Source organism: Trichosurus vulpecula, chromosome 4 (assembly GCF_011100635.1).
Source record: "Trichosurus vulpecula isolate mTriVul1 chromosome 4, mTriVul1.pri, whole genome shotgun sequence".
In the NCBI taxonomy this organism is placed as follows: Eukaryota; Metazoa; Chordata; class Mammalia; order Diprotodontia; family Phalangeridae; genus Trichosurus; species Trichosurus vulpecula.
Genome location: NC_050576.1, coordinates 66,573,187 through 66,598,176, shown reverse-complemented (window position 1 = coordinate 66,598,176; position 24,990 = coordinate 66,573,187). Strand labels below are relative to the sequence as shown.

At 42.2% G+C, this 24,990-nt stretch overlaps 1 protein-coding gene across 1 annotated transcript; it reads right to left on the bottom strand.

The window, feature by feature from the left end:
- Positions 1-10,351: 10,351 nt before the first annotated feature.
- Positions 10,352-22,342, bottom strand: FASLG (Fas ligand). The gene is made up of 4 exons (XM_036757226.1): positions 21,945-22,342; positions 21,259-21,304; positions 12,687-12,740; positions 10,352-11,268 (listed from the first exon to the last, which is right to left on the bottom strand). The coding sequence occupies exons 1-4, from the start codon at positions 22,302-22,304 to the stop codon at positions 10,874-10,876; spliced, it is 855 nt and encodes a 284-aa protein (XP_036613121.1). The 5' UTR covers positions 22,305-22,342; the 3' UTR covers positions 10,352-10,873.
- Positions 22,343-24,990: the final 2,648 nt, after the last annotated feature.

The window sequence follows — 24,990 nt, the reverse complement described above, 5'->3', positions numbered from 1 at the left end:
AGGGCAGGAGGGGTAGTGCTACTTTAGTCTCAGTCGACATAGTGCCTAGAACATAGGTGAGGGCTGGGGGTGGGTGGGGAAGAAGTTGTGATAGACTTCCTTACATGGCAATTCCCTAGAATCCTCCCACCAACCCCCGCTCCCTCAAGAAGTATGTTTAATTCTGAGCACATTTTATAAAGGATACTGGGAAACTAGAAAGGATCTAAGAGGTTGTTGTTTGTCCTTCATTTTTGAAGAGGACCATGACATCAGGAAGGTGATGCCATGACTTGCAAGTGACTTGGAGTTAAGTGAGGGAGGGCTGTGCAAGGTCACCACCTCATTTTCTCCTCCGGAGCCACCTGGGTGCAGTGACAAGATATAGATCAGGATGACTGGAAATGGCCCCCAGATCTAGGTGACCAGGATGGTCAAGGACCTTAAGACAACACCATCAGTTGAAGGATCAGTTGAAGGAATTGGCTATACTTAGGAGGCACATTAACTTCCCATTACCTAGACAGGTCAGTCAGTGGTCAAACATGGAGTCACTTCTGTCAGCTAGGGCCTAGTAACAAGGCCAATACTTACACTGAGATGTTGTCAATGACCTTTTGATAAAACAGAATGGGACAGGTGCTATAGGACCTGGAGACAAAATTGGCACTTCTCTCCTGGGGTTATTAGGAGGATCAAGTGAGATCATGCATGTGAAGCTCTTTACAACCTGAAAGCATTAGCCATGTTTAACGCTGGAGAAGAATCCATGGTATCCTGATTTTCTAAAAAGGAGAAGGTGGAGTTTTCGAAGTAGAGGCCAGTGAGTCTGGTGTCTATTCCTGGCAAAATTCTAGAATGCATCTCTAAAGGTATATTTTGAGTAAAGCTAATGTATTGAACCATAGAAATGGATTTAAAATGAAAAGATCTTGTCAGGCTGAAATTATGGACCAAAACTAATTAGATGAAATGTTGTGGGGATAGAAGTAAATTCCTACACTTGACACCAAAAAGTCAACAGGAACCTACTGCATGGGAGTGTCTTTACCAGACACAAGTTCATCTGAAAAGTACCTAGAGATTTTAGTGGACTTCAAATTCAATATGGCTTCAGGGTGACATAGAAGCCCAAAAAGTCAATGTAATCTTAGGCTATGTTAATGGAAGTATTGTATCCAAACTGAGGAATGTAATCCTGACAAATGTACTCTTCCCTGGTCATCCACATCTGGATCATTGGAAGGAAGGCTTTTCCAACAATCAGAGGTGTCCCCTGATTGAATGGCCTTCCTTGGAAAAAGTGAACTCTTTGTCATGGGAAGTACCCAAAAGAAGCCAAACGGCTAGCGAAGGACAGGGTAAAGGGCATCCTGTATGGAGTAGTAGGTTGAAATGAATGACCACTAAGGTCCCATCCAATTTGTGGGATTTTATGGTGACCTAAATAGTTTTATATAACTGTAATACTGTAATCCTTATCATGACCCTCCATATCACAAAAAGTTTTTATGAATAATTAAGTCAATTTAAAAAAAATGATTAAACCATCCCTGAGGGGGGAGAATTCAAGGCCTGGACACCCAGCTGTATGAAGCCTTTGTTTGCTGAAGCCCTAAGGTTCAATAGTGAGTGGCTTCCAGCGAAGCAGACTTCTCCACTCACCACAGCCACAGCCTTGAGATAAGAAGCCAGAGAGACCTTAGTCTTTGACCCTGGCCTTCACTGCACCCCACCCTTCAGAGTGAACCTCTTCCCCACAAGAAGGAAACAGAAATTCTACCTAGAAAAAAAGGAACACAGAAACATGCACACAGCAGCACTGTCAGACCCCTTCTCCTTTGGCATATTGCTCAGACTGGGCCCTTTACGGAAGGCTAATTCTCCGAACTAAGGCAGGGAAAATTATGTAAGATTCATTTGTTACTGCTTCAGTCACATCTGACTCTTTGTGACCCCATTTGGGCTTTTTTTGGTCAAAGTTATAGTGGTTTGCCATTTCCTTCTCCAGCTCATTTTACAGATGAGGAAACTGAAACAAACAGGGTTAAGTGACCTGCTAGTGTCTGAGGCTGAATTTGAACTCAGATCCTCCTGACTTCAGGCCCAGATAGAGTACCAAGGTTAAAGTCAGGAAGACTCATCTTCTTGAGCTCAAATATGACTTCAGACTCTTACTAGCTGTGTGGTCCTGAGCCAGTCACTTAACCCTGTTTGCCTCAGTTTCCTTATCTGTAAAGTGTGCTGGAGACGGAAATAGCAAACCATTCCAGTATCTTCGCCAAGAAAACTCCAAATGGGGTCATGAGGAGGCAGACAGGACAGAATAGCAGTAACATTTATTACACAAGTACAAAATCAGGGGTGGGGAACCTATGGCTTTAAGGCCACATGTGGCCTTCTAGGTCCATGGGTGTGACCTTTTGACTGAGTCCAAGTTTTACACAACAAATCCTTTTATGAAGGGGAGTTGTTCTATGAAGTTTAGATTCAGTCAATGGGCTGCACTTGAGGACCTAGAGGGCCATAGGTTCCCCACCCTTGGATGATTTCTAATTAAATTCAGTTTAGATATAACGGGAGATATACCTTTGAGCATTCTGGCCTTAGGTCTTCAACCCTGGCCCCTGCCCATGGGTATTATGAGCTCTTTTTATTGATATCTTTTTTTCACATTGCCCTAATCCCTTGCCCTACTGCCCCATCCCTTCCCCTCTCCCCTCTTATGGAGTCATCCCATGTAAAAAAAAAGAAAAAGACTTTTTAAAAGAGGAACAAGAAGAAGAAGAAGAAGAAGAGGAGGAGGAGGAGGAGGAGGAGGAGGAGGAGGAAGAGGAGGAGGAGGAGGAGGAGGAGGAGGAGGAGGAGGAGGAGGAGAAGAAGAAGAAGAAGAAGAAGAAGAAGAAGAAGAAGAAGAAGAAGAAGAAGAAGAAGAAGAAGAAGAAGAAGAAGAAGAAGAAGAAGAAGCCTTGCGTTCTCTTGTTCAATTTCATGAGTAAGCACCAACTATTTCTGAACCCTGAGGCTTTACCAAGCAAAGGGCTGACCTTGCTGCTAGTTAAAGCCCAAGTGTTGTACAACCTTGAGCTCTCTCCCAGGGATGGCTTAACACTTTTTAAAACTAATTTAATCGTTCCTAAATTTGTCATATAGGAAGACAGTGTATAGATTAAATGAGATGAGTATGTAAAGTGATTTACAGATCTTAAAGCACTACATAAACACTAGCCATCATTACTGTTTCTGCTAGTTTTGGGGTGGGGAGGGGTTGAACAAGGACCTTGTGTCAAAGAAGAGTGGCAAGGGAGCCAGGAAGTGACATCCACTCCGTGGTCTATAAGGAGTGAAGAGAGATGGTGTCTGGTTGATTCTGAGCTAACGTCTTCCTGACTCAGTGCCAAGTAGCTCTGCTTCTGCCTCTCAACTTTGCTACCTTCCCCCCTACAAGGGTACTTTCTTCCCCCTCCCCCTCCCCACTTTCAGCTCCCTTTTGTGTTATTTTCCCCAACAGGGTGTAAGTTCCTAAAGGGCAGGGATTGTTTTTTTTTTTGCTTATATTTGCATCCCCAGGGTTTGGAAAAGTGTCTGGCACATAGTAAGTGCTTAATAAATACTTGTTGCCTGCCAACCAGGAGCTAAAGGTCACAGTTATCCCTTAACAAAGGGCCAGAGCGCACATGACTCATCAGAAGGGGTCAAGTAGCAAACCCATGGTATGGCCACCATACAGAGATAAGTACCTACTCTGTGTCAAGCACTATATTTGTGCTGGGTTTGTGGGAAGAATATCTTAAAATTTCAGGGGAAGGGGCCATTTCTCTAGTGAAGATTCTATGAGGGTGAGGCTGCCCTGATGCTCTAGCTGGTGTAGGACACTCTCTCCCACCCACACCCCCCTGATTTCTGATTCTTCCTTTTGTAGTAATCTAAAGGAACAGCATCCCTTGATTTACCCAAATGATCATGAAGTTTTGAAGAAGGGTGGGTGGGAGGAATCCTTGAGAGATTTTTTCATCTTCTGCACTCTTAACCAAAATCATCTATAGAGAGTTGGGTGGCTCTCTAAGTGTCTACAAGTTCCAGGTCAGGGGTGGGGCTGCAGCCTTGAGGCCACATGTGGCCCTCTAGGTCCTCAAGTGAGGCCCTTTGATTGAATCCAAACTTCACAGAACAAATCCCCTTCATAAAAGGATTTATTCTGTAAAACTTGGACTGTCAAAAGGCCGAACTCAAGGACATAGAAGTCCACATGTGGCCTCAAGGCTATAGGTTTCCCACCCCTGTTCCAGGCTGATCAACTTCTAGATCAGGGGTCCATGAACTTTTTTCAAAAAACATTTTTGCAACTGTATTTCAATCTAATTTGTCTCCTTTGTGATCCAATGTATTTTTGTGCATTTAAAAACATTATTCTGAGAAGGAGCCTACAGTCTTCACTAGACTGCCAAAGAAGTCCATGCATGACACACATGAAAGGCTCAGAGCACTTGTTTTGGATGAACCCCATGGATTCAGGTCCATGCTGGTCCCCTGTGGAGGGGCTAAGAAAGACCTTTCCACCTGGCATGAGCTAAACCAGCCTCAGTTCATTCCTGGGCCTACAGACCCTGAAGATAATGGAGTTCTGATTCTATTCTTTCATGATCATCTTGGTCCTGCTTTAGAGTGAGCCAGATCCCTTGTCGAAAATACAAAGAAAGAAAAAAAAAGGAATAGGATTGGCTTAACTAGCCCCAGCGTCTACATGATATATTGAGTAAAGGTAATACCATGTATTTCTCCTCATTAGGTTGTCAGTATTCATTAGTATTTAGTATTTAGTCAGTATTCATTAGTATTTCTAGGAGATAATTTCCTAACTAGTTATATTCATTTCTCCCTCCCACCTTTCTCTGGTCTCTTTCTGTCTGTCTCTCCATTCCTGTCTGCCTCTCTGTCCCTGTCTCTGTCTGTCTGTCTGTCTGTCTCTCTCTCTCACACACACACACACACACACACACACACACACACACACACACACACACGACCCCCCCTCCCTACCCCCCCCCACACACAAATAGCAACTGCTCAGATCAAATTTCCTCTTCCTACACAGTTGTGGTTAAGTCAAAGCCTACTTCAGAGAACACAAGGTTACCACCATGGGGGGCTAGAAAAGGAGGTGGGTTTTTTGGTGGGGTTAATCTTGGGCATGTTTTCCCTCTTTGGTTTTTCTTATGACATGCAAGTTGCTTCAACAGCAATGGCCTTGTTTCACTATTCTATTTATTTATTTATTTTTTGCTTTGCGATGATAACGAGGAAAGAAAGGAAGAAAGAACAGAGAAAAGAACCAGGGTAAAAAGCAAGCATGAGTAGGTTGGACAGCATAATAGGTTCTCTGCCTTTGTATCACTGTTGGAGTGAGAGAAGATGCTTCAGGGCACCCTTAGGCAAACTTTCTTCTGCTGAAGTTTTCTCTTCAGAGGGAGAAGGGAGGCAGTGTGATATAGTGGAAAGGAATCTTGATTTGAAGTCAGAGGACCTGGATTCAAATTTTGCCTCTGCAACTTACATCACCTATGTGACTTTGGACAAGTCATTTAACCCCTAGGAAACATTTCATGCAGAAGAGAGAACTTTGAGACTTGAAGGAAGATGGAGAAGGCAGAAGAGAGAGAGACAGACAGAGAGAGAGAAAGAGACAGAGACAGGGAGAGTCAGAGAGAGAGACACAGAGAGAGAGGAAGAGACACAGAAAGACACAGAGAGTTATAGGCAGGGAGGACAGCAGGTGAAAATGCCTAGAGCTGAGAGATGGAGTGTTGTGTAGGAGGAACAGGAAGGAGTGTCACTGGGTCACAGAGTATGGGGAGAAGCAAGGAATAGAGACTGGTAAGGTAGGGAGGGATGGGGCAGACAGCAAAGGACTCCTTAGCTCTGCCAAAGAGGACTTCATATTTGATCCTGGAGGTATGAAGGAGTCACTGGAGTTTACTGAATAGAAGGGTGACATGGTCAGACCTGTGCTTATGAAAGAAATTTGACTGCTGGGTGGAGAAAGACTTGAGACAGCTTCCCCACTACTTCTCTCTCACTGCTCTTTTGGTAACTGGGGTGCTGGTGCTATTAATGAGGACTACTGAAGTGCCTTTTGGGTTTCTTTCCTGTCTTCTGGCATCCAGACCTTTACTTCCACAGAATCACCTCTCTAGTGCAAACTGGAAGAGACCATCTCATTCAACCCACAACTCGATCCTCTCTCCATCATGCCCAACAAGTAGTCATTCCAGCTTCAACGTAAGACCTTTAGCAAGGAAACATCTATCACCTGAAGCAGCCTATTCCATTTTTTTGATAGGTCTAATTTTTAGGAAGTTTATTCTTTCCTTGAGACAAAAATCTGCCTCTAGACAGCTTCTATGGATGGGGCAAGCCAAGGCAGCTAAGTGGCATAGGGGGTAAAACGCTGGACTTGGAGTCAGGGGGCCAACTTAAACATTTCCCAGTTGTGTGGCCTTGAGTAAGTCAGCTTCCTCATCTATAAAAAGGGGGCAAAAGAGTCCCTACTTTGAAGGTGGTTGTAAAGGTCAAATGAGATAACGTAAGTGCTTTGCAAACCTCACAATGCTTGTGTAAATGTTAGCTATTACTATTAAACAGAACAATTCTAATTTCCTTCAAATAATTAAAGAAAGTGTTCATGTCACCCATAAATCTTCCCATTTCTAGGTCATTTGTTTTTTTTTTTTTTTTGGCATAGTCTACAGATGTGTCCCATTGTAGTCACCTTCCTCTGGGAGCTTATTGGCTCATCCTAATAGACGTTATTCCAACCTGAATACAACGTTCCAGGTGGGATCTGAACCAGGCAGAATACTGCAGGATTAACATGTCCCTCGGATGGTCTCCTTTGCTGGACCCTTTCAGATTATACTCTCTAACTGTAGAGGTCCCTCAGGGTTCTGACCTCTCTTCTCTTTATACTACTTCACTTGGTGATCTCACGAGCTGCCGTGGATTTAATTACCATCTAAGCAGATGATTCTCAAATCTACCTATCCTGCACCAACCTTTCTGCTGACCTCTAATCTTGTATCTCCAACTGCCTTTCAGATGTCATAAATGGATGTCCAGTAGACATCTTAAACTCAACATGTCTAAAACAGAACTCATTATCTTTCCCCCAAACCCTTTCTACTCTATTCCACCTTCCCTATTACTGTAGAAAACAACACCATCCTCCCAGTGCCTTGGACTGTGAAACATAGAAGTCTTCCTAGACTCTTATCTCCTACCTCCCATATCTAATCTATTGCCAAGGTCTATTGATTTCACCTTGGCAACATCTCTCACGTATACCCCCTTCTCTCCTCTGACACTACCACACCCTGGTGCAAGCTCTCATCACCTCACACCTAGACCACTGCAATATCCTGCCAGTGAGTCGGTTTGCCTCAAGTCTCTCCCCACTCCAATTCATCCTCCATTCAGTTGCTAAAGTGACTTATCAGGTCCAACAAGTCACTCCCCTGCCCCTTTACTCAAAAAATTCCAGTGGTTCTCAATTACTTCCAGGATGGAATACCAAATGTTCTGTTGGCATTTAAAGTCCTTCATAAACTGTCCCCTTCCTACCTTTCTAATCTTCTCATAGAAAGTAGAAGCAGCATGGTCATTAGAATACACTAAACAGCATGTGATCACAAAGGAAAGAGACGGAAAGTCTAGGAAACAGATCATATGCTTGGCTTATGGATTCTCTGGATCTCCCTCCCTTTCTCTCTCCCTTCCTCTCCTTCTCTGTCTCTCTCTTCAAAAACTAGAACAGCTAATAATTTCTTGACTTACCTTCATGATAATTTCATCCTTCAAAGGGCAGAGAACTCACAAGGGAAAATTCTGTTCTGAATCTGATCTTCACCAGTAAAGAGAAACTGGTTTGGCATGAGGGTGGAGCATGGGAAAATGGGAATTATGGGACCCTTGAGGGGAAGTGACCACTTTGTCTTAGGATGTATAATGGAGAAAGAAGAAAGCTGTGCATGGACTGACATGAACTTCAGTTTTTTGAGATTTCAAAGAATTCAGAGAAAGAATAGGATAGGATCTCATAGCCTAAAATTCTATAGGGGATGTTAGCCCAGGAGGGATGGAAAGCTTGCAAGAACTAAATTTTAAAGAAAATCCAGAGTTGCTCAGTTCCTATTTTATTTCTGTATTGCCTGCCTAGGAAAATGATTTTTGGAATGGAAAGTAAGGTACAAAAACTGATCAAGGGGACTTGGTTCTTAAGACAGGAATGTGAAACAGTGAGAGAGCACCCTGCTAGATGTAATGAGACCTAGTCAACAGGCCCAGATGAAGGAAATTCTAGGGTTCAAAATGAACTGCCAAATGTGACTGCTGAGCCTTTGCAGTGATATTTGAAATATAATGGAAAAAGTCAGTAATAATATAGGAACTCTTAAAAGAACTAATTAAAAAAAAAACTACTGCGAGGTTTCATTTCACACCCAAACAACTGGCAGGGATGACAAAGCATGAAAACAATCAGTTCAGAGGACTAATGAGGAGACAGGTACACGAATGCATTGCTGATGGAGCTGTGAATTAATCTGAATGTTCTGGAAAATAATTTGGAACTATGATAGCAAAGTGATTACCAAACTTGGACCCAGAGAGACTTCATTCCAATAGGATTATCTAACCACAAATGATTATTCTTTGGGACTGACCTCTCAACTAAGTTTTGAATTCATGTAATTTCACTATTGTCTAGCTTATATTTTCTCATCTTCCCTGGTGGAAAACTACAAGGATAAAATGAGATGCTTTGTCAAATAACAGGGGGAAAAATATTATCACCAGTTTTGGATGAAACCATTCTGTTTAATCATATCATTGTAATATCAGGAATGACGATTATGAGGAATTCAGAGGAATTTGGGAAGACGTATGAACAAAAACTTAAATGATGGAAAAGGATATAAGCAGAACCAAGAGACAATATAAACAATGACCATAGTCCGTAGTCATATAAAAGGAGAATACTAAAAGTCATAAAAATTCAAATCAATACAATTACCAATCTTAGCTCCAAAGGAGTAACGATGATGTAACATCTCTCTCTCTCTCTCCTCTCAGTAGAAAGGCTATTACAAGGGAGAAGTCTATTGATGGGAGCAGGATGAAGAGGTAGAGGGGAGAGGTTTGTGCAGTGTGCAGAATTATCAGGAAGTGACAGTGATATGAAAAACCAACCAAAAAAGCATCAATATTTTTTTTAAAGAAAAGAAAGATCATGGAAAACTTGACAGGTTCTACAAGCCTAGAGCATGGAAAATACTAGCCTGTAAACTATAGACCAGCAACTTGATTATGATTGCCTCCAAACTTCTATAGAACTACTTACAGAATTGGTAAGACAAAACAATCATTCAGTAGCAGAAATGCTGGTGCTACGCACAGCTACTTATATGGTCAAAAGGATGTTCTGTGAACCACATGCAAAGCAGCTTAGAATTGTTCCGCTTACAGATGATCCTATGGGAATCACTCCTGTCTGAAGGTCTTTGAGATCTTTCTGATCAATTAATTGGGAAACTAAACTCCTCCTATATTGGATTGCAAATGTATGAAGCAACAAAAATAGTTGAGAATGTTCACTGACTACAAAATAAAATATGTTATTGAAACACAATTAGGGAAAGAAGATTTGAAATTTTGTAAACTTCTCAACAGCAATGTCTCAGCAAGAGAAATAGAACTGAGGGATTTTTTAAAAAAATGAAAATGATAAAATGGTGAAGAATTTCATTGAACTCCACACTGACAGAGCTCCATGAATGTCCAAATGAATTACAGTCCTACAATCCATGGTCTCAGCTACTTAGGAGGATGAGACTGATGGATCTCTTGAGATCAAGACTTCTGAGCTGCAGTGGGCTAAACCAATCTGGGGACTGCACTAAATCTGGCATCAAGCTGGTCAGTCCCTGGGAGTAGGGGACCACCAGGTTGCCACTGAACCAGATGGAAAAGTGAGCAGTCCAATGTTCTTGTGAAGATAGACTCAATCTGTGAGTAGCCCCTCCACTTCCAATCTGGAAGTGATAAGGAGACCCAGACTTAAAAAAAATAACAAATTACTCTAAGGAATAGTGAGCTAGGAAGTACCAACAGGTTGGAAGAGCTTTTTCTCCTGAGTAAAATCTATTTTCTGCTCACTTCAAAATAATAACATTCCATAGGCCATAATTATACTAAAAATAGATTTTTTTTTATTATAAGTATCTCTTAATAGAAAAATATGCATATATTGTATATAAATACTGTGGACACAGAACAAATAGCTTACATGAATTAGAACTTTCTGAGAACCACAAAACGTTGTGCTGTCGTAAACACCTTACTAATAAAGTTAGTTCCTTCAGAAATTTCAAAGATTCACCATTTAATCTTTACCAAATTTTCCTGATAAGAATTTATCAGAACTCAGAATCCTCAAATGTCCTGCTGCTTAGAAAAAACCCAAGCAAGTACTCTCAGAGAAAATTAATCTTCATAGTGCTGGAACTGGCATACACACTTGTAAACACACCGCATCAATTGCACTGACTCCTTTGTATGTGGAATGAAAGGTGGTTCTTCGCATAGGAAAATTCTTGTCCTCCTTGTCAAGGAAAAACCTATGCTCCTGGAAATATATCCAGAACTGTAGATGCTCTCATATGGCAGGGACACTTTCACATGCATGTATGCACACCTACACACACACACACACACACACACACACACACACACACACACACACCACCCATTCCTTGCCATTTACATTCAGGAATATTCAGGTGAGGACCAACTTCCCCTGAGGTAGTGAACACATCCTCTTCCTCTTTTCTTGCGAGCTGCCCTAGAGTTTGTATAAGCCAAAAAATGTCTTGGATTCCTCAAAGCTGACCAGTGAAAATGCAGAGACATTGACATACAAGCTGTCGGCACTGGTAAGGTTGAACACAGCACCCAAGTAGCTGCTCTGGGCCCACATCTGCCGGCTGGTACAGTAGTTCATCTTCCTTTCTTCCATCAGTACCAAGTGTTGGGGGTAGTTGGGGTTCCTTTTATAAAGTATGTGTTCCAGGGGCTTGTTGTCACAGAGCTGGCCCCTGAAGTACACCTTGGAGTAGACGAAGTAAAGGCCGGTGTCATTGATCACCAGACCCCGGTTCTTGTACTTGACTCCAGAAACAAGGGTGATTCCATAGGTGTCCTCCCACTCAAGCGGGATGCCTTGTGATTTAGGCTTGCCTAGAATCAGAGAGGAGCTATAAATGAAGGGCATTTACACATCTGAACATACTGCTTCCATATCACAGTGTCACATGTCCTTGCTATAGCAAAAGTCACCTTCAGAAGAGAGACATAGCTTGGTATAGTAGAAAGAACATGGGACTTGGTGTCCGGAGACCTGGGTTTGAATCCTGTTTTTGCCATTCCCTAGCTGTGTGACTATAGGCAAGTTTCTCTGAGTCTCAGTCCCTCCATCTGTAAAAGGAGGTGACTGAACAGGATGATCCCTTCCAGCTATGACTCAATGGCACTACATGGGGTATAGCAATGAATTTAATTCAGTTCCTTGACCCATCGATAACTCCCTTTGTGACCTTGACTGTGCATATTGATTCATCTCCTCTGTGATTCAGGGTTCTAGTCTATGAACTGGAAGTGATAATATCACTCCTCTGCCAACTTCATCAGGATATCATAGTGTCTGTAAAATGATCTGATTCACAAGTGTCAGGATCCCAAGACCCAAAAACAAAATGGCCCCAAAGGGGTGATGTGCTAAGAGACGTCCAAATCTCTAAATCATAGACTTCTGGTTAGGGCCCTTAGACTAGCCCAAGCTCCCATCCAATTTAGAGGTCTCCTCTGCAGCACAGGAGCTGAGATTGAAAGTTGAAAGGAACCTCATGTATTCAGCCCCTTCATTTTACACACACCAGAGATGTATGTGACTTGCCTGAGATCCTACAGTGGAGCCCAGATTTGAACCTTGTTCTCTGATTCCAAATTCTCAACCCTTGCTACCTCTGCAACATACGCCGTTCTTTAATACAGGGTCATCCAGACTTGATTTGAAGACTTTTAAAGGCAAGCCACACATTACTTTGTGAGATATCCTTATCTATTATGGATGTGGTAAATTGTAGAAATGATTTACTCTAGGAACTCTACGCTGATAGCAAATCATCTGTACCCTATTAGTGACTATATTACTAGAGGTACAAGGAACACCGCCCCCCTGCCACCATGTTTGCATTTACCCCATTTCTACTGCCAGATACAGTAATAGACTCAGAACTGCTGTGCTAGGTCATTGATTATGCCCCACACCTTTGCAATGTGCACCCCAAAGTCAATGACTAGACACTTAAGACTAGACATTTAAGGTTCTTTCTCATTCTACAGAAGAAATGATTAATCATGGTTTCCAAATAACTATAATTGGAAAATAAAACCATCTCTGTGGTTTTATAGTAATAAGACACCAGAGTTTTTCAAAGGTATATACAACCAATTCTGTGGGTTAGTCAGTCAGGTTATGGAGCCTTAGAAACTTGAGGGGATTTTGGTGGTCATTCTTTTATCTAACTAGTTTGCCTGAGAAGCCTCTCCTCTCTGCCAGTGGTTCCCTCTGCCCATTCTGTGCCCCTGTTACAAACCTGTTAGATGGGCTGCTTTCTTTAGTTCCTTCTTTTCAAATGTATTGTGATAACCTGTATTATTTTTTTAAAAAGAAAAAAAAAAGTTCATGAAGAATGAGACACAATATTCTTCACTGGTACAAATATAAGCAGGGAATCACCACAAGAAAGGAAGCAATTTAGAACACACATGAGGCAGATATCAGATCAGGTGATTCTCAGTGGCATGGTATTTTAGCAACAGACAGCAATACATTAATATATCAAACTATATGGAAGAATTGTACAGGAGGGAAAGGATGCCACAGTTGGAGGGAGATGATTAAGATCATGTGGGTGATTTTGAAATACTGGAGAATAATACTGAAGAAGTTAAAAAATAAATCACAACTATGACTAAGTAGGAAGTACAGACATGCACAATAAATGCAGGAATGAAGGCTACCTTGGGTTATGGTTAGATAGTTTGCAAGATCTTCTCTGCTTTAGCACACAAATGAATTTGAACTGTAACCAAATGTGAGCTAAGGAGTCAAGATCTTGCTCTCCCCTCAGCTCTCCAGCTTTTCTGCATTTCTCTGGCAGATCTGTCAGCCATAAAGCCCCATTGATTCTGTGCTATGTGTCTCACAACTGCCCCTACAATTACACATAATCTAATGATGGCAGCTAATTAATTGGCTCAGGAAACCCTCCCTCCTCTTAGTGGTAGTGACTACAGATGCTCAAGGTGGTATTTGCTGATAGATATGGTTCCTATATCAGGTGGTTTTGTTTGACTGTTTTTCTTTGTTACAAGGGAGGATTCTGGGATGGGAGGCAGGCTTGTACGGGCAGTATATGTTGTGACATAAACCACAAAAAATCATCAATAAAGATTGAAAAATGTGGAGGAGGAGGAGGAGGAGGAAGTGGAGGAGGAGAAGGAAGTGGAGGAGGAGAAGGAGATGCAGGAAGAAGAGGAGGAGGAGGAGGAGGTAAAGAGCATGACTAAGAAGTCAGCCCAAATCAGCCTAGCAAGGTTTGGTGGCACAATGAGACTCCACCATGGTGTAACACTTGTCCTATTAGGGGTAGCTAGGTGGTGCAGTGGATGGAGCATAAGCCCTGGAGTAAGGAGTACCTGAGTTCAAATCTGGCCTCAGACTTTACTAGCTGTGTGACCCTGGGCAACTCACTTAACCCCAACCGCCTCCAAAAAAAAAAAAAGAATTGCCCGATTAGCTGAAAAAACTACCAGAAAGATTTTTAAGAGGTCATCACTTTCTCCAGACCCTTGGTACCCACTCAAGACCATGAACAACCAAAGGCCAGTAAAGAGAAAAAGCATTAACAAGCCCTCAGGGAGCTCTCTGCTCCTGCTCTGAACTCATAAAGCACTGCCAATGTCAATGTATCAATAGCTCACCTAGCACTGATTATAAAAAATCCCTCCTAGTGCCCACAACTGGCTTCTGAGTTCCTGGAGAATAGGGACCATGCTGCACACTTGGACTCGGGAGTCAGGAGAAGGAGACCTCTATTGGAATCTCAGCTCTGACGCTAAACTGTATGAATTCCCCGAGCTCTAGCTTCCTCATCCATAAAATGTGGATGATAATTCTTTTCCTCATAGGACTATGAGGAAAACACTTTGCAAACCACTGAGTATAAACAGATCAGTTGTTAGTATTGAAGGCAATGGTTTAAAGCCCACCTTTGATGATTACAGCCCGTCTGATGTCGGACAAATCACTTAACCTCCTTTGGCCTGTCTCCTTATCTCTAAAATGGGAGAATTGGACTAACTGGCCTTTACAGCTGTGCTTAATCCCAGCTTTAAATCTGTGGTCCTATGCTCTTAAGGCACAGCCCTCATCTGTTCAGCAATCTGTGCCTGCAATGTGAAGGGCACTGTACCAAGCACTGGGGTGGATATGATGTTCAGCCGAGACACAGTTCTTACTGTTATCTCACTTAGAGTTTAAAGTAGGAGGATAGGACACAAACCCATGTGACTATAATACACAGTGTTACAAGAGAAGTATATTTATGAGATTGAAAAAAATAAGTATTGGGTAAAATTTGGGAGGGAAAAGATGGTACCCACACTGGGGATCAGGGAAGGCTTCATTGAGGAGAGGGCAGCACCAGGTGGTAGAGGGCTTTGAACAGCAGGCAGAGTGGTTTCGATTTTACTGGGCTGTTGAGGAAAGGAATGGTATGACTAGATCTCTCAGATGAGGCCCTTCTTTTCTATTCCCAATACCATTCCCCTCATCCAGGCCCTCATTAACACCAACTAGACAATCTCAACAGCCACCTAATGGGTCTTCCCACCTCCACTCTCACGTCCCTCCAATCTACCCTTCTTAGCACTGACAGACTCATCTTCCCTAGCCGTGGCTCTAATCATGTTACTGCTGTTCTCAAGGATCTTCCATAGCTCTCTGTTACCTATGGAATTTAACCCTGTCTGCCTGGTACTGAGGGCCCTACACAACCCAGAGTTCCCCACTCCATGCCACAGTCAGACTGGACCGCTCTCCATCCCTCAAACGCACCCTATGCTTTCTTCCCTCGCTCACCTCTAAAGACCCGTGCTGTTCTCGACTCCCGGGATGTCCTTTTTCCCTTTTGTCTGCTAATTTCCTAACCCAATTCAAATGCTGCCTCCTCCATGAAGCTTTCTCTGACTTTTCGCCCATCTATCCCCAGCCCGTGCACTGTCAGTCACAGTCTTCACCTTTACGCCACACGCAACACTTCATTTTGCACTTCTCAAATGCACTGGTCATGTTATATTGTACATGATTGCTTTCTCTGCTTACATTTTACCATTCCCCTAGACCATAAGCTGTAGCAGAGACACCCAAGTGGTGCAGCAGACAGAGTGCTAGACCTGGAGTTAGGAAGACACAAGTTCAAATCCTGCCTCAGACACATCCTAGCTGTGTGACGTCGTGGAAGAGGTGGAATAGGTAATGGTAGAAGAGATGGAGAAGGAAGAGGTAGTAGCAGAGGGGGAGGAGGAAAAGGAGGACGCGGAGGAGGAGAAAGAAAAGGAGGAAGCGGAGGAGGAGAAGGAAAAGGAGGAAGCAGAGGAAGAGAAGAAGATGCAGAAGGAGGACGAAGAGGAGGAGGAGGAGATAAAGAGCACGACCAAGAAGTCAGCCCAGATTAGCCCAACAAGGTTGTGGTGGTGCAATGAGACTCAACCATGATGTAAGAATTGTCCTATTAGGCGTAGCTGGGTGGTGCAGTGGATAGAGTACAGCATCAGCCCTGGAGTCAGGAGGACCTGACTTCTGCCTGCCTTAATTTCCTCACTTGTAAAAGGGGGATGATAGTACTGGCTTCCCTGTGTTGTGGTGAAGCTAAGTTAAGATATTTCTAAAGCACTTTGTAAACCTTAAAGAGCATTTTGTTATTACTACTATTAATACTAATTTTTAGAATTATTATTATTAATTATATGGTAATTATTATTACTCTTTAAAGGGAGGCGTTAGATCTTATCTAAACTTTCTATCTTGTCCAGCCTCTAGTACAGTACCCTGGACAGAGTAAGAAGGTGCTTAATCCCATGTTGATTGGTATGCATTAGTCATCAATATTGGCTGAATGAGGAAATTAATGAATATGAATAGGACGTGGCTTTTTGACACTGGTAAAGACTGTTACACGTGAATAAATGAGGCCTTGGCTGCCTCTGACCCTACACGTTCCACATTCTAGTCACCCTGGCAGCACCCTGGCATGCAGACAGCACATACATATGTATAGCTTTGGGCACACTCATGCCTTCTACATACTTATGCATGCACACACATCTGTAGATGATACATACTGTATGTAGTGTTTGTGTCTGCTGCTACTCTGATGAACCATTCGTATTCTCCACCCCTCCCCATGCCCACCTGCCATATTGGAAGAAAACTAGGAAAGATGCTATACATGAAGAAAAGAGGAGAAGAAGCCAATGATTCATTTTAGTTAAAAGCTATGACACTTCTAACCAGTCAACGAAGGAGAAAATGGGGAGAGAGTCTAGGAAAGGCTGGATTTTGGAAAGATGAAAGATTAGCAAAACCCCAGAGGCTGTGGGACCCTAGTTGCTTAGGGTTGGATGGGAGGGGCCTGAAGGAATACCACAGGTAGGTTCCTTAATGAAACTCAGATAATCTGCACTCCATGAGCCACAGGGTGCTTTCCTTAGGTCCCTGCCTCCAAACCCCAAAGCTAAACCTTGCAGTCCAATTAGATGGATGATTATATCACCAGCATAAATGAGCCAGGGTGATTCACAAATCTCAAGTATTTCTCAGTTTATTTAGGGTCCTATACTCTTGTTTACTTGTACAGGAAGTAAAAAACCAAGACTGTCAGTGAGAAGCTGAAACGTCTGACCATCTGATCTCTACACAAGAAATTTTCATGAAGCAGATGATGAGGATGGAGGAGTAGAGCTGGTCATTTCAAATTGTCAAACACCTTAATGATGTTCATAGCCAGATCCAGTTATTAATAATAACACCTAATAATCTCATTTGATCCTGGGAGGTAGGTATTATTATTATCCCCATTTTACCGATAAGGAAACAGAGGCAGAGGTTAAAAGATTTGTTTAGGGTCATACAGAAGTTAAGTGTATGAGGTTGGATTTAAACTCAGGTCTTCCTGGCTCCAGATCCAGCACTCTATCCACTGTGCCACCTAGCTGCCTTCTTATACCTGCTATCAGCAATAACTTATTCCTCCTCTAGAGCTCCATATCACTGCTTCATTGCAGCCTGGAGGTGGCCCAGGTTTTCCCCAGACGAGGCCTGAAAAGTACAGTTTCCAGGAGGTTCTATCTTGCTTGCACAGCTTCAAACACAGGCCCTATGATACTCTATACATCCCATCAGAGGATCAGATGAGACCCATCACAAGCTGGCCCAGGGATGACACATTTTTCAGACACTGGTTCTCAAAGACCATCTACTAAGTAGTAGAGAGGTTTTATTTAATAGTGGTAGAAGAAGTAGCTAGGCTGATGAAATCACAAATCTTTGAGGGAAAGTCAATAATGAAGTATCAGCTAATATTAGAAGCTCATCTACCTATTGCTACATGTGATATGAAGCATCCTAATCATTTGATCAAACCAATGCCCTTTTCCTCTCAAGGTTTGGTTTGGTTTCCAGCCTGACCGTATCATGTTTATTTCCTCCTTCATGTACATCGATCAATCACCAATCAACCAATGGACCAACAATATAAGTTTGTCCCAGAATTAGGAGCTACTCAGAAAATATCACCAAGGTCCCTACATCCAGATTACAGGGCTTCATAACACACACATGTATATACATATACAAACATAATGTACATGTGTCAATATATGTACATGTCTTTATGTACCTCCATATATTGACAACTGAATTTCAACAGTTTCCTTTGAAAACCTATGTATTTTATTTTATACACATTTAAAAAACACTATTTGCCTCAATTTCCTCATCTGTAAAATGATCTGGAGAAGGAAATGGCAAACTGCTCCAGTATCTTTGCCAAGAAAACCCCAAATGAGGTCATGAAGAGTCAGATGCAACTAAAATGAATGACCAACAACATTATTCTGAGAAGGGGTCCATAGGCCTCACCAGAATGCCAGAGGGGTCCATGACACAGAAATGATTAAGAACCCCCAAGCTCATATTCTAAGGCAGCTTTACATCTGTGTTACCTGTATAATTGCTGGAGAACATTTAGAAATATATACTAGGCATTGTTAAAGCTCAGCTTTGCCATCCTCTTTTTGTCTTGTTTTTGTTGTCCATTTGAAGATTTTATTTGCTATTCAGTCATTCCAGCCATATCCAACCCTTTATGACTTCATTTGGGGTTTTCTTCACAAACATACTATACTGGTTTGCCATTTTCTTCTCCAGCTTGTTTTACAGATGAAGAAACTGATGCAAACAGAGTTAAATGACTTGCCCAAGGTCACACAGCTAGGAAGTGTCTAAGGCCGGATTTGAACTCAGGAAAATGAATCTTCCTGACTCCAGGCCCAGCCCTCTTTCTACCATGCCACCTAGCTGCTCCTTCGTTTGAAATAATGCCTTTTTTTTTTTTTTAGGTTTCATTTTCTCCTTTCCTTGATAGGTCTTGGATAAAGAAAACTTTCGCAAGTGAACAAGAAGCCTTTTCTGATCTCCCCTATTGCTAGTACCTTCCTTTGTTGATTACCTCCAGTTTATCCTGTCTATATCTTGTTTGTAAGTAGTTGTTTTCATGTTTTCTCCCCATCAATCAGACTGTGAGCTCCTTGAGAGCAGAGAATGTTTTTTGTTTTTTTTTGTTTTTTTTTGTTTTTTGCCTTTCCTTGCACCCTCAGCACTTAGCACAGTGCCCGGCATAGAACAGATGCTTAGGAAATGCTATTTACTGATTGACAGATGTAATAAGTTTTCTTGTTATGGGAGATAATATATTAAACCAGAAAAACTGGGTCCTAAATCCATCTCTGTCACTAATTAGCTATGTGATCTTGGACAAGTCAATTAAGTTCTCACGGTCTCAGTTTCATCCGTAAAAATGGGTAGATTAGATGACCTCTAAGGTTTATCCAACTCCAAAATGTATGATCTGGGACAGCCTCAGCACCTCCTCCCTGATCCAGCCCCAACTGGGGACTCTGTATGAGGCTACTCCTCACAACAAAATCCGGCAGTTCATTGTACCTTCCCCCTTTGTGACCCATTGTTTCTAATACTCAAGAGCCAAGGAAGCCTTACTTCTGGCTAAGAGCTATAACTCTGAGCTTCAGAGTTAACCCAATTTTTTTAATTTTCCAATAGAACCACCCTTGCTCTGACAGCTACTTGCCCACTTAGGAAAAGAAAAAGAAATTCTTCACAAAGATTCAGTGTCGGGTCCCCCCTTTTCAATCCAGATCTCACATAAGCCTTCCATGCCTTTGCAGACAGCTTCTGTGGCCAAAGCAATCTTATCACTCATGGGCCAAAACTCCCATTATAAGCCTCTTCATTCCTGGTGAGGCTGATCTTCAGATGGGAGACATACAGTTCATCATAGACCCCTTTTCTGAATCCTTTCTAGCTTTATAAGGCCCGTAAGATACTGTGTCCCATTGGCTTAGAGAGCTATGGGTCACTTCTACATCACAATGAGGCATCAAAGTAGGATGCTAATGATTAACAGTAGCAAAGGAAACAAAGTTCAAATTTCATAAAGCATTTTCAGAATGGACAATGAAACTAAGAAGACTAAAGAACTGGGTTCAATGCAATATAAAATCCTTGTTTCACCCCCTTTCTGTGCTTCACACGTGTGGGCCTGTCTTATCTTCCCACTTAGAATATATTGTCTTTGAGAGCAGAGATCATAGGATCACAGTTTTTGAGTTGGAGATCCCTTGGAGGGCATTTAGTCCAACTCTATCTTGTTACACACGAGGAAACTGAGGCCCATAGTGATGAAGTAACTTGCACAAGCACACATGAGCAGTAAATAGTACAATCAGGATTTGAACCTAAGTCCTCTCATTCTAAAAGCAATGTTCTTTCCACAGCATCGTGCCACCACTCCATGGGGCCAAGTTTCTCAGATGTTTTAGTCTTCCCTAGCACCTAGGTCAGAGATGTTTGTGGAATTAAATTGAATTATTGTACTTTCTACTCTCTTCCCAACTCCCCCACATTCCTGTTTTACTAACACATAAATAAGTCAGGTCTCCTACCACTACAGATTGGTAATTATTAAGACTGGAAGATTTAAAAATCCAGTTTAACTTGACCACTGATAACATGCTGTGTCACCAAAGTGGTAAGCAGCATATTACCAAATGTGTGGGTGTGGGCATAAAAGACATTAGTAGACACCTTTATACCTGGAAACGGAGGTGAGCCAATCATAGAGAAAGAGAGAAAGATGACAGATGGACTTTTCAAGAAGTTCACTGATATCCCCAAGACACTAAAAGAACCAAGTGGCCTCTAAATCATCACATAAGTATTATTTGGAAGATTTCTAGGAAAGTACATGATGACAAGGCAGGGAGGGTTTGGGGACCTACATACAGACTGATCAAAGTATCCAGTCACGGATCCATCAAAGATCTCGTAACTATCAACTAATCTCTAACACAGAGATTATGAGAGAAAGGTACAATTGCCTCCAACACAGCCAAATCTTAATTGTTCTTGTAGATAGGAGGAGTCCCCCTGCCTCTTCAAACATCCAGTGGACTTATAACTATTAATAAGATTATTATTATTATTAATAGGATTAAGTCAAAAGGGAATGCAGGTTGGGATTATGCATGGGTGTTCTGAATTTTCTATAGTTTTGTCTAGTTAGCTATCTCCTCCATTTGTAGAGATATTCAAGACTACAAATATGTGTTCTAGTAATATGAGGCAGCTAAAATAACCATAATGACGAGCAAAAGAGTTAGATGTAGCCTGGAGTATGTATTCACTGAATGCATCAGAGAGGACAGAAAGGAAAGGGATGAAAATGGGAGGTATTTCATAAATTTGGTTGCTTGCCTAGGATTTACATGAGGTACCTCATACACATGTATATATATATGACTCACCTACTTGCTGCTCAGGAGATGAAACTACCTGCCGATCGCTGGTGGACTGGCAAAAGAAAATATACAAATGTAAGATACATTTAGTCTAATAAATAAAGGAGGTCTTGTTGTCAAAACTTTAAAAGTCCTGGACAAAGACCCCAACAAACCTCAGATCCTCTTCCTAACCACCATTGACTCAAAGAAAGTCAACATTCTTTGTGCCTCAATTTTACCATTTAAAGAGCAGGTTAGAAAAACCAGACTGCTTGAACACTTGGGATTCACGTGATTAGGTTTGAAAAGATCCTTGATCCACTGAAATCAAAAGCTCCTACATTCACATTCATGGGTCTTGTTCTTATTTCTTCTAAACTGACAAGTGAGAGGCAGTGCAGCTGCTTTTTTGTTGGAATCTCTGTTTCAGTTTGGCCCTTGATTCACTTTATTACCAAAGAATAGGTAAGTTCAGAGTTGGGAAGGACCTCAGAAATCATTGCCTAGCCCAGAACCTCTACACTTCAAGCCTCACTTTGCCCCTTCTACGCCTCTGTCTCTCTGTCCATAGGATGGGATGACTAGTACTATCCACTTCACACCCACCAAAAAAAGGATCAGAAAGCACTTTGTGGAGTGACCAACAGAGTTATCTCACGCACACTCACTCTGATATGTAGCAGTCCACCTAAGGATGAGCTCAGGCTTACCTCTCTGAGTTTGGCTAACTCCTTCTGTAGGTGGAAGAGCTGAAACATTCCCATTCCCAGTCCAGCCAGGGCCACCAAAACCATAAAAAAGATCAGAAGAAGATAGAGACTTGTGTTATCGATCCTCTTCTTTAGAGATGAGCAGGGCAGAAGAGGTGGAGGTGGAGTGGGTGCATGTGGCAGTGGTGGTGGTGGTGGTGGTGGCGGCGGCAGTGGTGGTGGTGTTGGCCTCCTCAGACCAGCCCTTTCAGGCACCGGGGGTGCACAGGGAAGAGCTGTCAATGGAGGAGCACAGGGAGAGCCGGCACTGCTGTCCACCCAGTAGATTTGAGGGTAAAGATAATTCAGGTTCTGCTGCATGGCAGACAAGTAGTATCAGGGGCTGGTTCTCCCAGTGTGGAAGGTTCTCTTCTCTTGCTTTTTGGAAGGACCAATCCTCCTTCAGTAGAAATAAGTGTTCAGCGGAGCAGGGATTCCTGCGGGGGCTGTATGAAAGAAAGAAACTCAGGTCTATCTTTATACGGCCCCAGCAGCTCAGGGAAGCCTCTCTCTTGTTCTCAACACATGCAGATTCTCTGAGAAACACCTGCTCTCTGAGGAAGCCTCAGGAAGCTTAGAGCAAACCTCTGAGAGTTTCCACCCACAATCTTCTGACGTAAACTTTCAAAAGCTTTGGGCTGCTGTCCTTCCCTGGGTGAGAGAGACAGATAGACTCAGCCCTCAGACCCTACTGGAGCAAATTCAAGTCAAAAAGCATTTAGTAAGCACCTACTGTGCTTACAGGATCATTCACCAACAGATCACCTCTGGACATCCAGTTCTGGGCTTGTACTCCCCATGGTAGGGAGGATTCACCCATTCCCCTCCTCCCACTAGCCACAAGAGCAAAATAGACCAGGTTTGCCTTCTGCATTGTAGCTAAAATCTGGTCATTTTGCCATGAGCATAATTTTACAAGCCTACATGGATACCAGTAATGAGAACAGCACACATTACCCTCATTCTCTAAAAATGTTAATTGTAAACTTCATTTGCACAAGCATTAACTTTTCTCTATTCCTTTTCACCCATCACTGACTGATAGGACACTTGGTCACTGAGCTACGAATCCTTGACAACGTCAGGATAAGTAGCATGGCATTCACTGTTGTGCATATCAAAGGAAGCCAACTTCCTTTTAAGCCTCATTCCCCAAAGCATTCACCTCAGCAGTGATCGACTCTTCACACAATCCATTTTTCCTCAACTTAGCCCTCAGATGTATATTTAACTTCTAGCCTGGTACACGAAGCTGTTCATACCTGATAAAACCGGCTAGATGCTTGCTTGGCAGCTCCCACATTACATCTCCCTCTCCCTTCTCTGCTCCAGGTCAAAAGTACCCACTTCTTTTGACCAATTCTTCTCTGGCATGGCCTCAAATCTCTCCCACTGCTTACTAATGTTGTACCCCTGTGCAAGTCAGTACATGGAAGAGATTATAAATAACTCTGCATATGTAAGTGCTGACAGGCCTAACACTACATTGGGGTGGTGAAAAGGCAGGGTGGGGTGGGGTGTGAAGGTAGAATAAAACATACACCAAATGGTATTCATTGCCTAGAAATGCTTATGTCTTGTGGCCTTTCTTATCAATGTTCTTTTTTATATATGACATTCAACTGTATGTACATATACATATATAAATACACACACACACGCACACACATATGCATGCACATATATGCATTGTACATGCCTGTGTGTGTGTGTGAGCCTGCCTCAGACACTTACTAGCTGTGTGACCCTGGGCAAGTTACTTAATTCTGTTTGCCTCGGTTTCCTCACCTGTAAAAGAGATGGAAAAGAAAATGGCAAACCATTCTACTATCTTCGCCAAGATAACCCCAAATGGTGTCATGGAGATTTCAGACATGCCTGAAACAACTGAACAACAATACACACACACACACACACACACACACACACACACACACACACACATAGTTTGTGGGCAAATCAAATGTCCTAAAGACCAATTTAAATAGCAAGGTAATTTTTTCATGTCACCCACTCTTTCCTTTCTGTGTTTAAAGAGGTTGGTTGGGGACATTCACATAGATGTCTAGGGAGCAGTCTTCATTTCAAGATCTCCTAAGCAAGCAAATCTTTAATATGCAACCATATGATATTGCTTTCATTTCTGGTAATAAAAAAATAATAATAGCTAGCATTTTTATAGCATTTTAAAGTATGCCAAGTACTTCACAGAGCTTTCATTTTATCCTCAAAACATCCTTGGAAGACAGAAGTAATTATTCTTATTACCATTTTAAAGATCAGAAAGCTGAGGGTGAGAGAGATTAAGTGGCTTGCCTAGTGTCAGACAGCTAGTAATCATCTGAGACTGAACTTAGACTCAGGTCTTCCTGATTCTGGGTCCTGTGCTCTGTCCACTGCACCACCTAGCTGGCTCTACATCATTTGGGTAAATATCAGTGACTACCTTTTTTATATTGGGTTTGAAAAGCTCATTATAAAGAAAAGAAGATGTGTAGTCCAACTACCAGAGAAAGAGAGAGAGAGAGAGAGAGAGAGAGAGAGAGAGAGAGAGAGATTGATCTAGTTCTGACGTTGACTTTTTATGTAGTTGAATCATTTAATCTCTCTGGGCCTCAGTTACAAAAGGGCTACTTCGCTAGATCCCTTGCCAACTTCCTAGCCATTGTCTTAATCATAGATAGGCGATTAGGAAAGGAATTGGGAAAAGATATGTAGTCCCCTTCATTTTATCGCTGACTTGACAAGTGACATTTTGTTCTCTAGAAGTTAAGAAATTAGTCAGTCAATTAGCATATATTAAGTGCTTTTACCATGTGCCAGCGAAACACCGAGAATTCAAAGAAAGACAAAAAAATAGTCCCTGCTCTCAAAGAGCTTACAGACTAATGGGGTAAAAGGTTTGCAAACAACTATAAACCAACAAGATGCATACAATAAATTACAAATAGCAGGGGGAAGGTGCTCGCATTAAGTGGGGAACGGAAAGGATTCTTGCAGAAGGTGG

Bases quoted from the DNA above. Each gene is read 5' to 3' on its own strand.
- FASLG (XM_036757226.1), bottom strand. From the start codon at position 22,304: ATGCAGCAGAACCTGAATTATCTTTACCCTCAAATCTACTGGGTGGAC. The intron at 12,741-21,258 runs GTGAGTCATATA...AAAATAATACAG, and splicing joins ATCTCCTGAGCAGCAAGTAG to GTTATCACAATACATTTGAA. The intron at 11,269-12,686 runs GTTTGTAACAGG...CTCTGATTCTAG, and splicing joins GAAAGCAGCCCATCTAACAG to GCAAGCCTAAATCACAAGGC.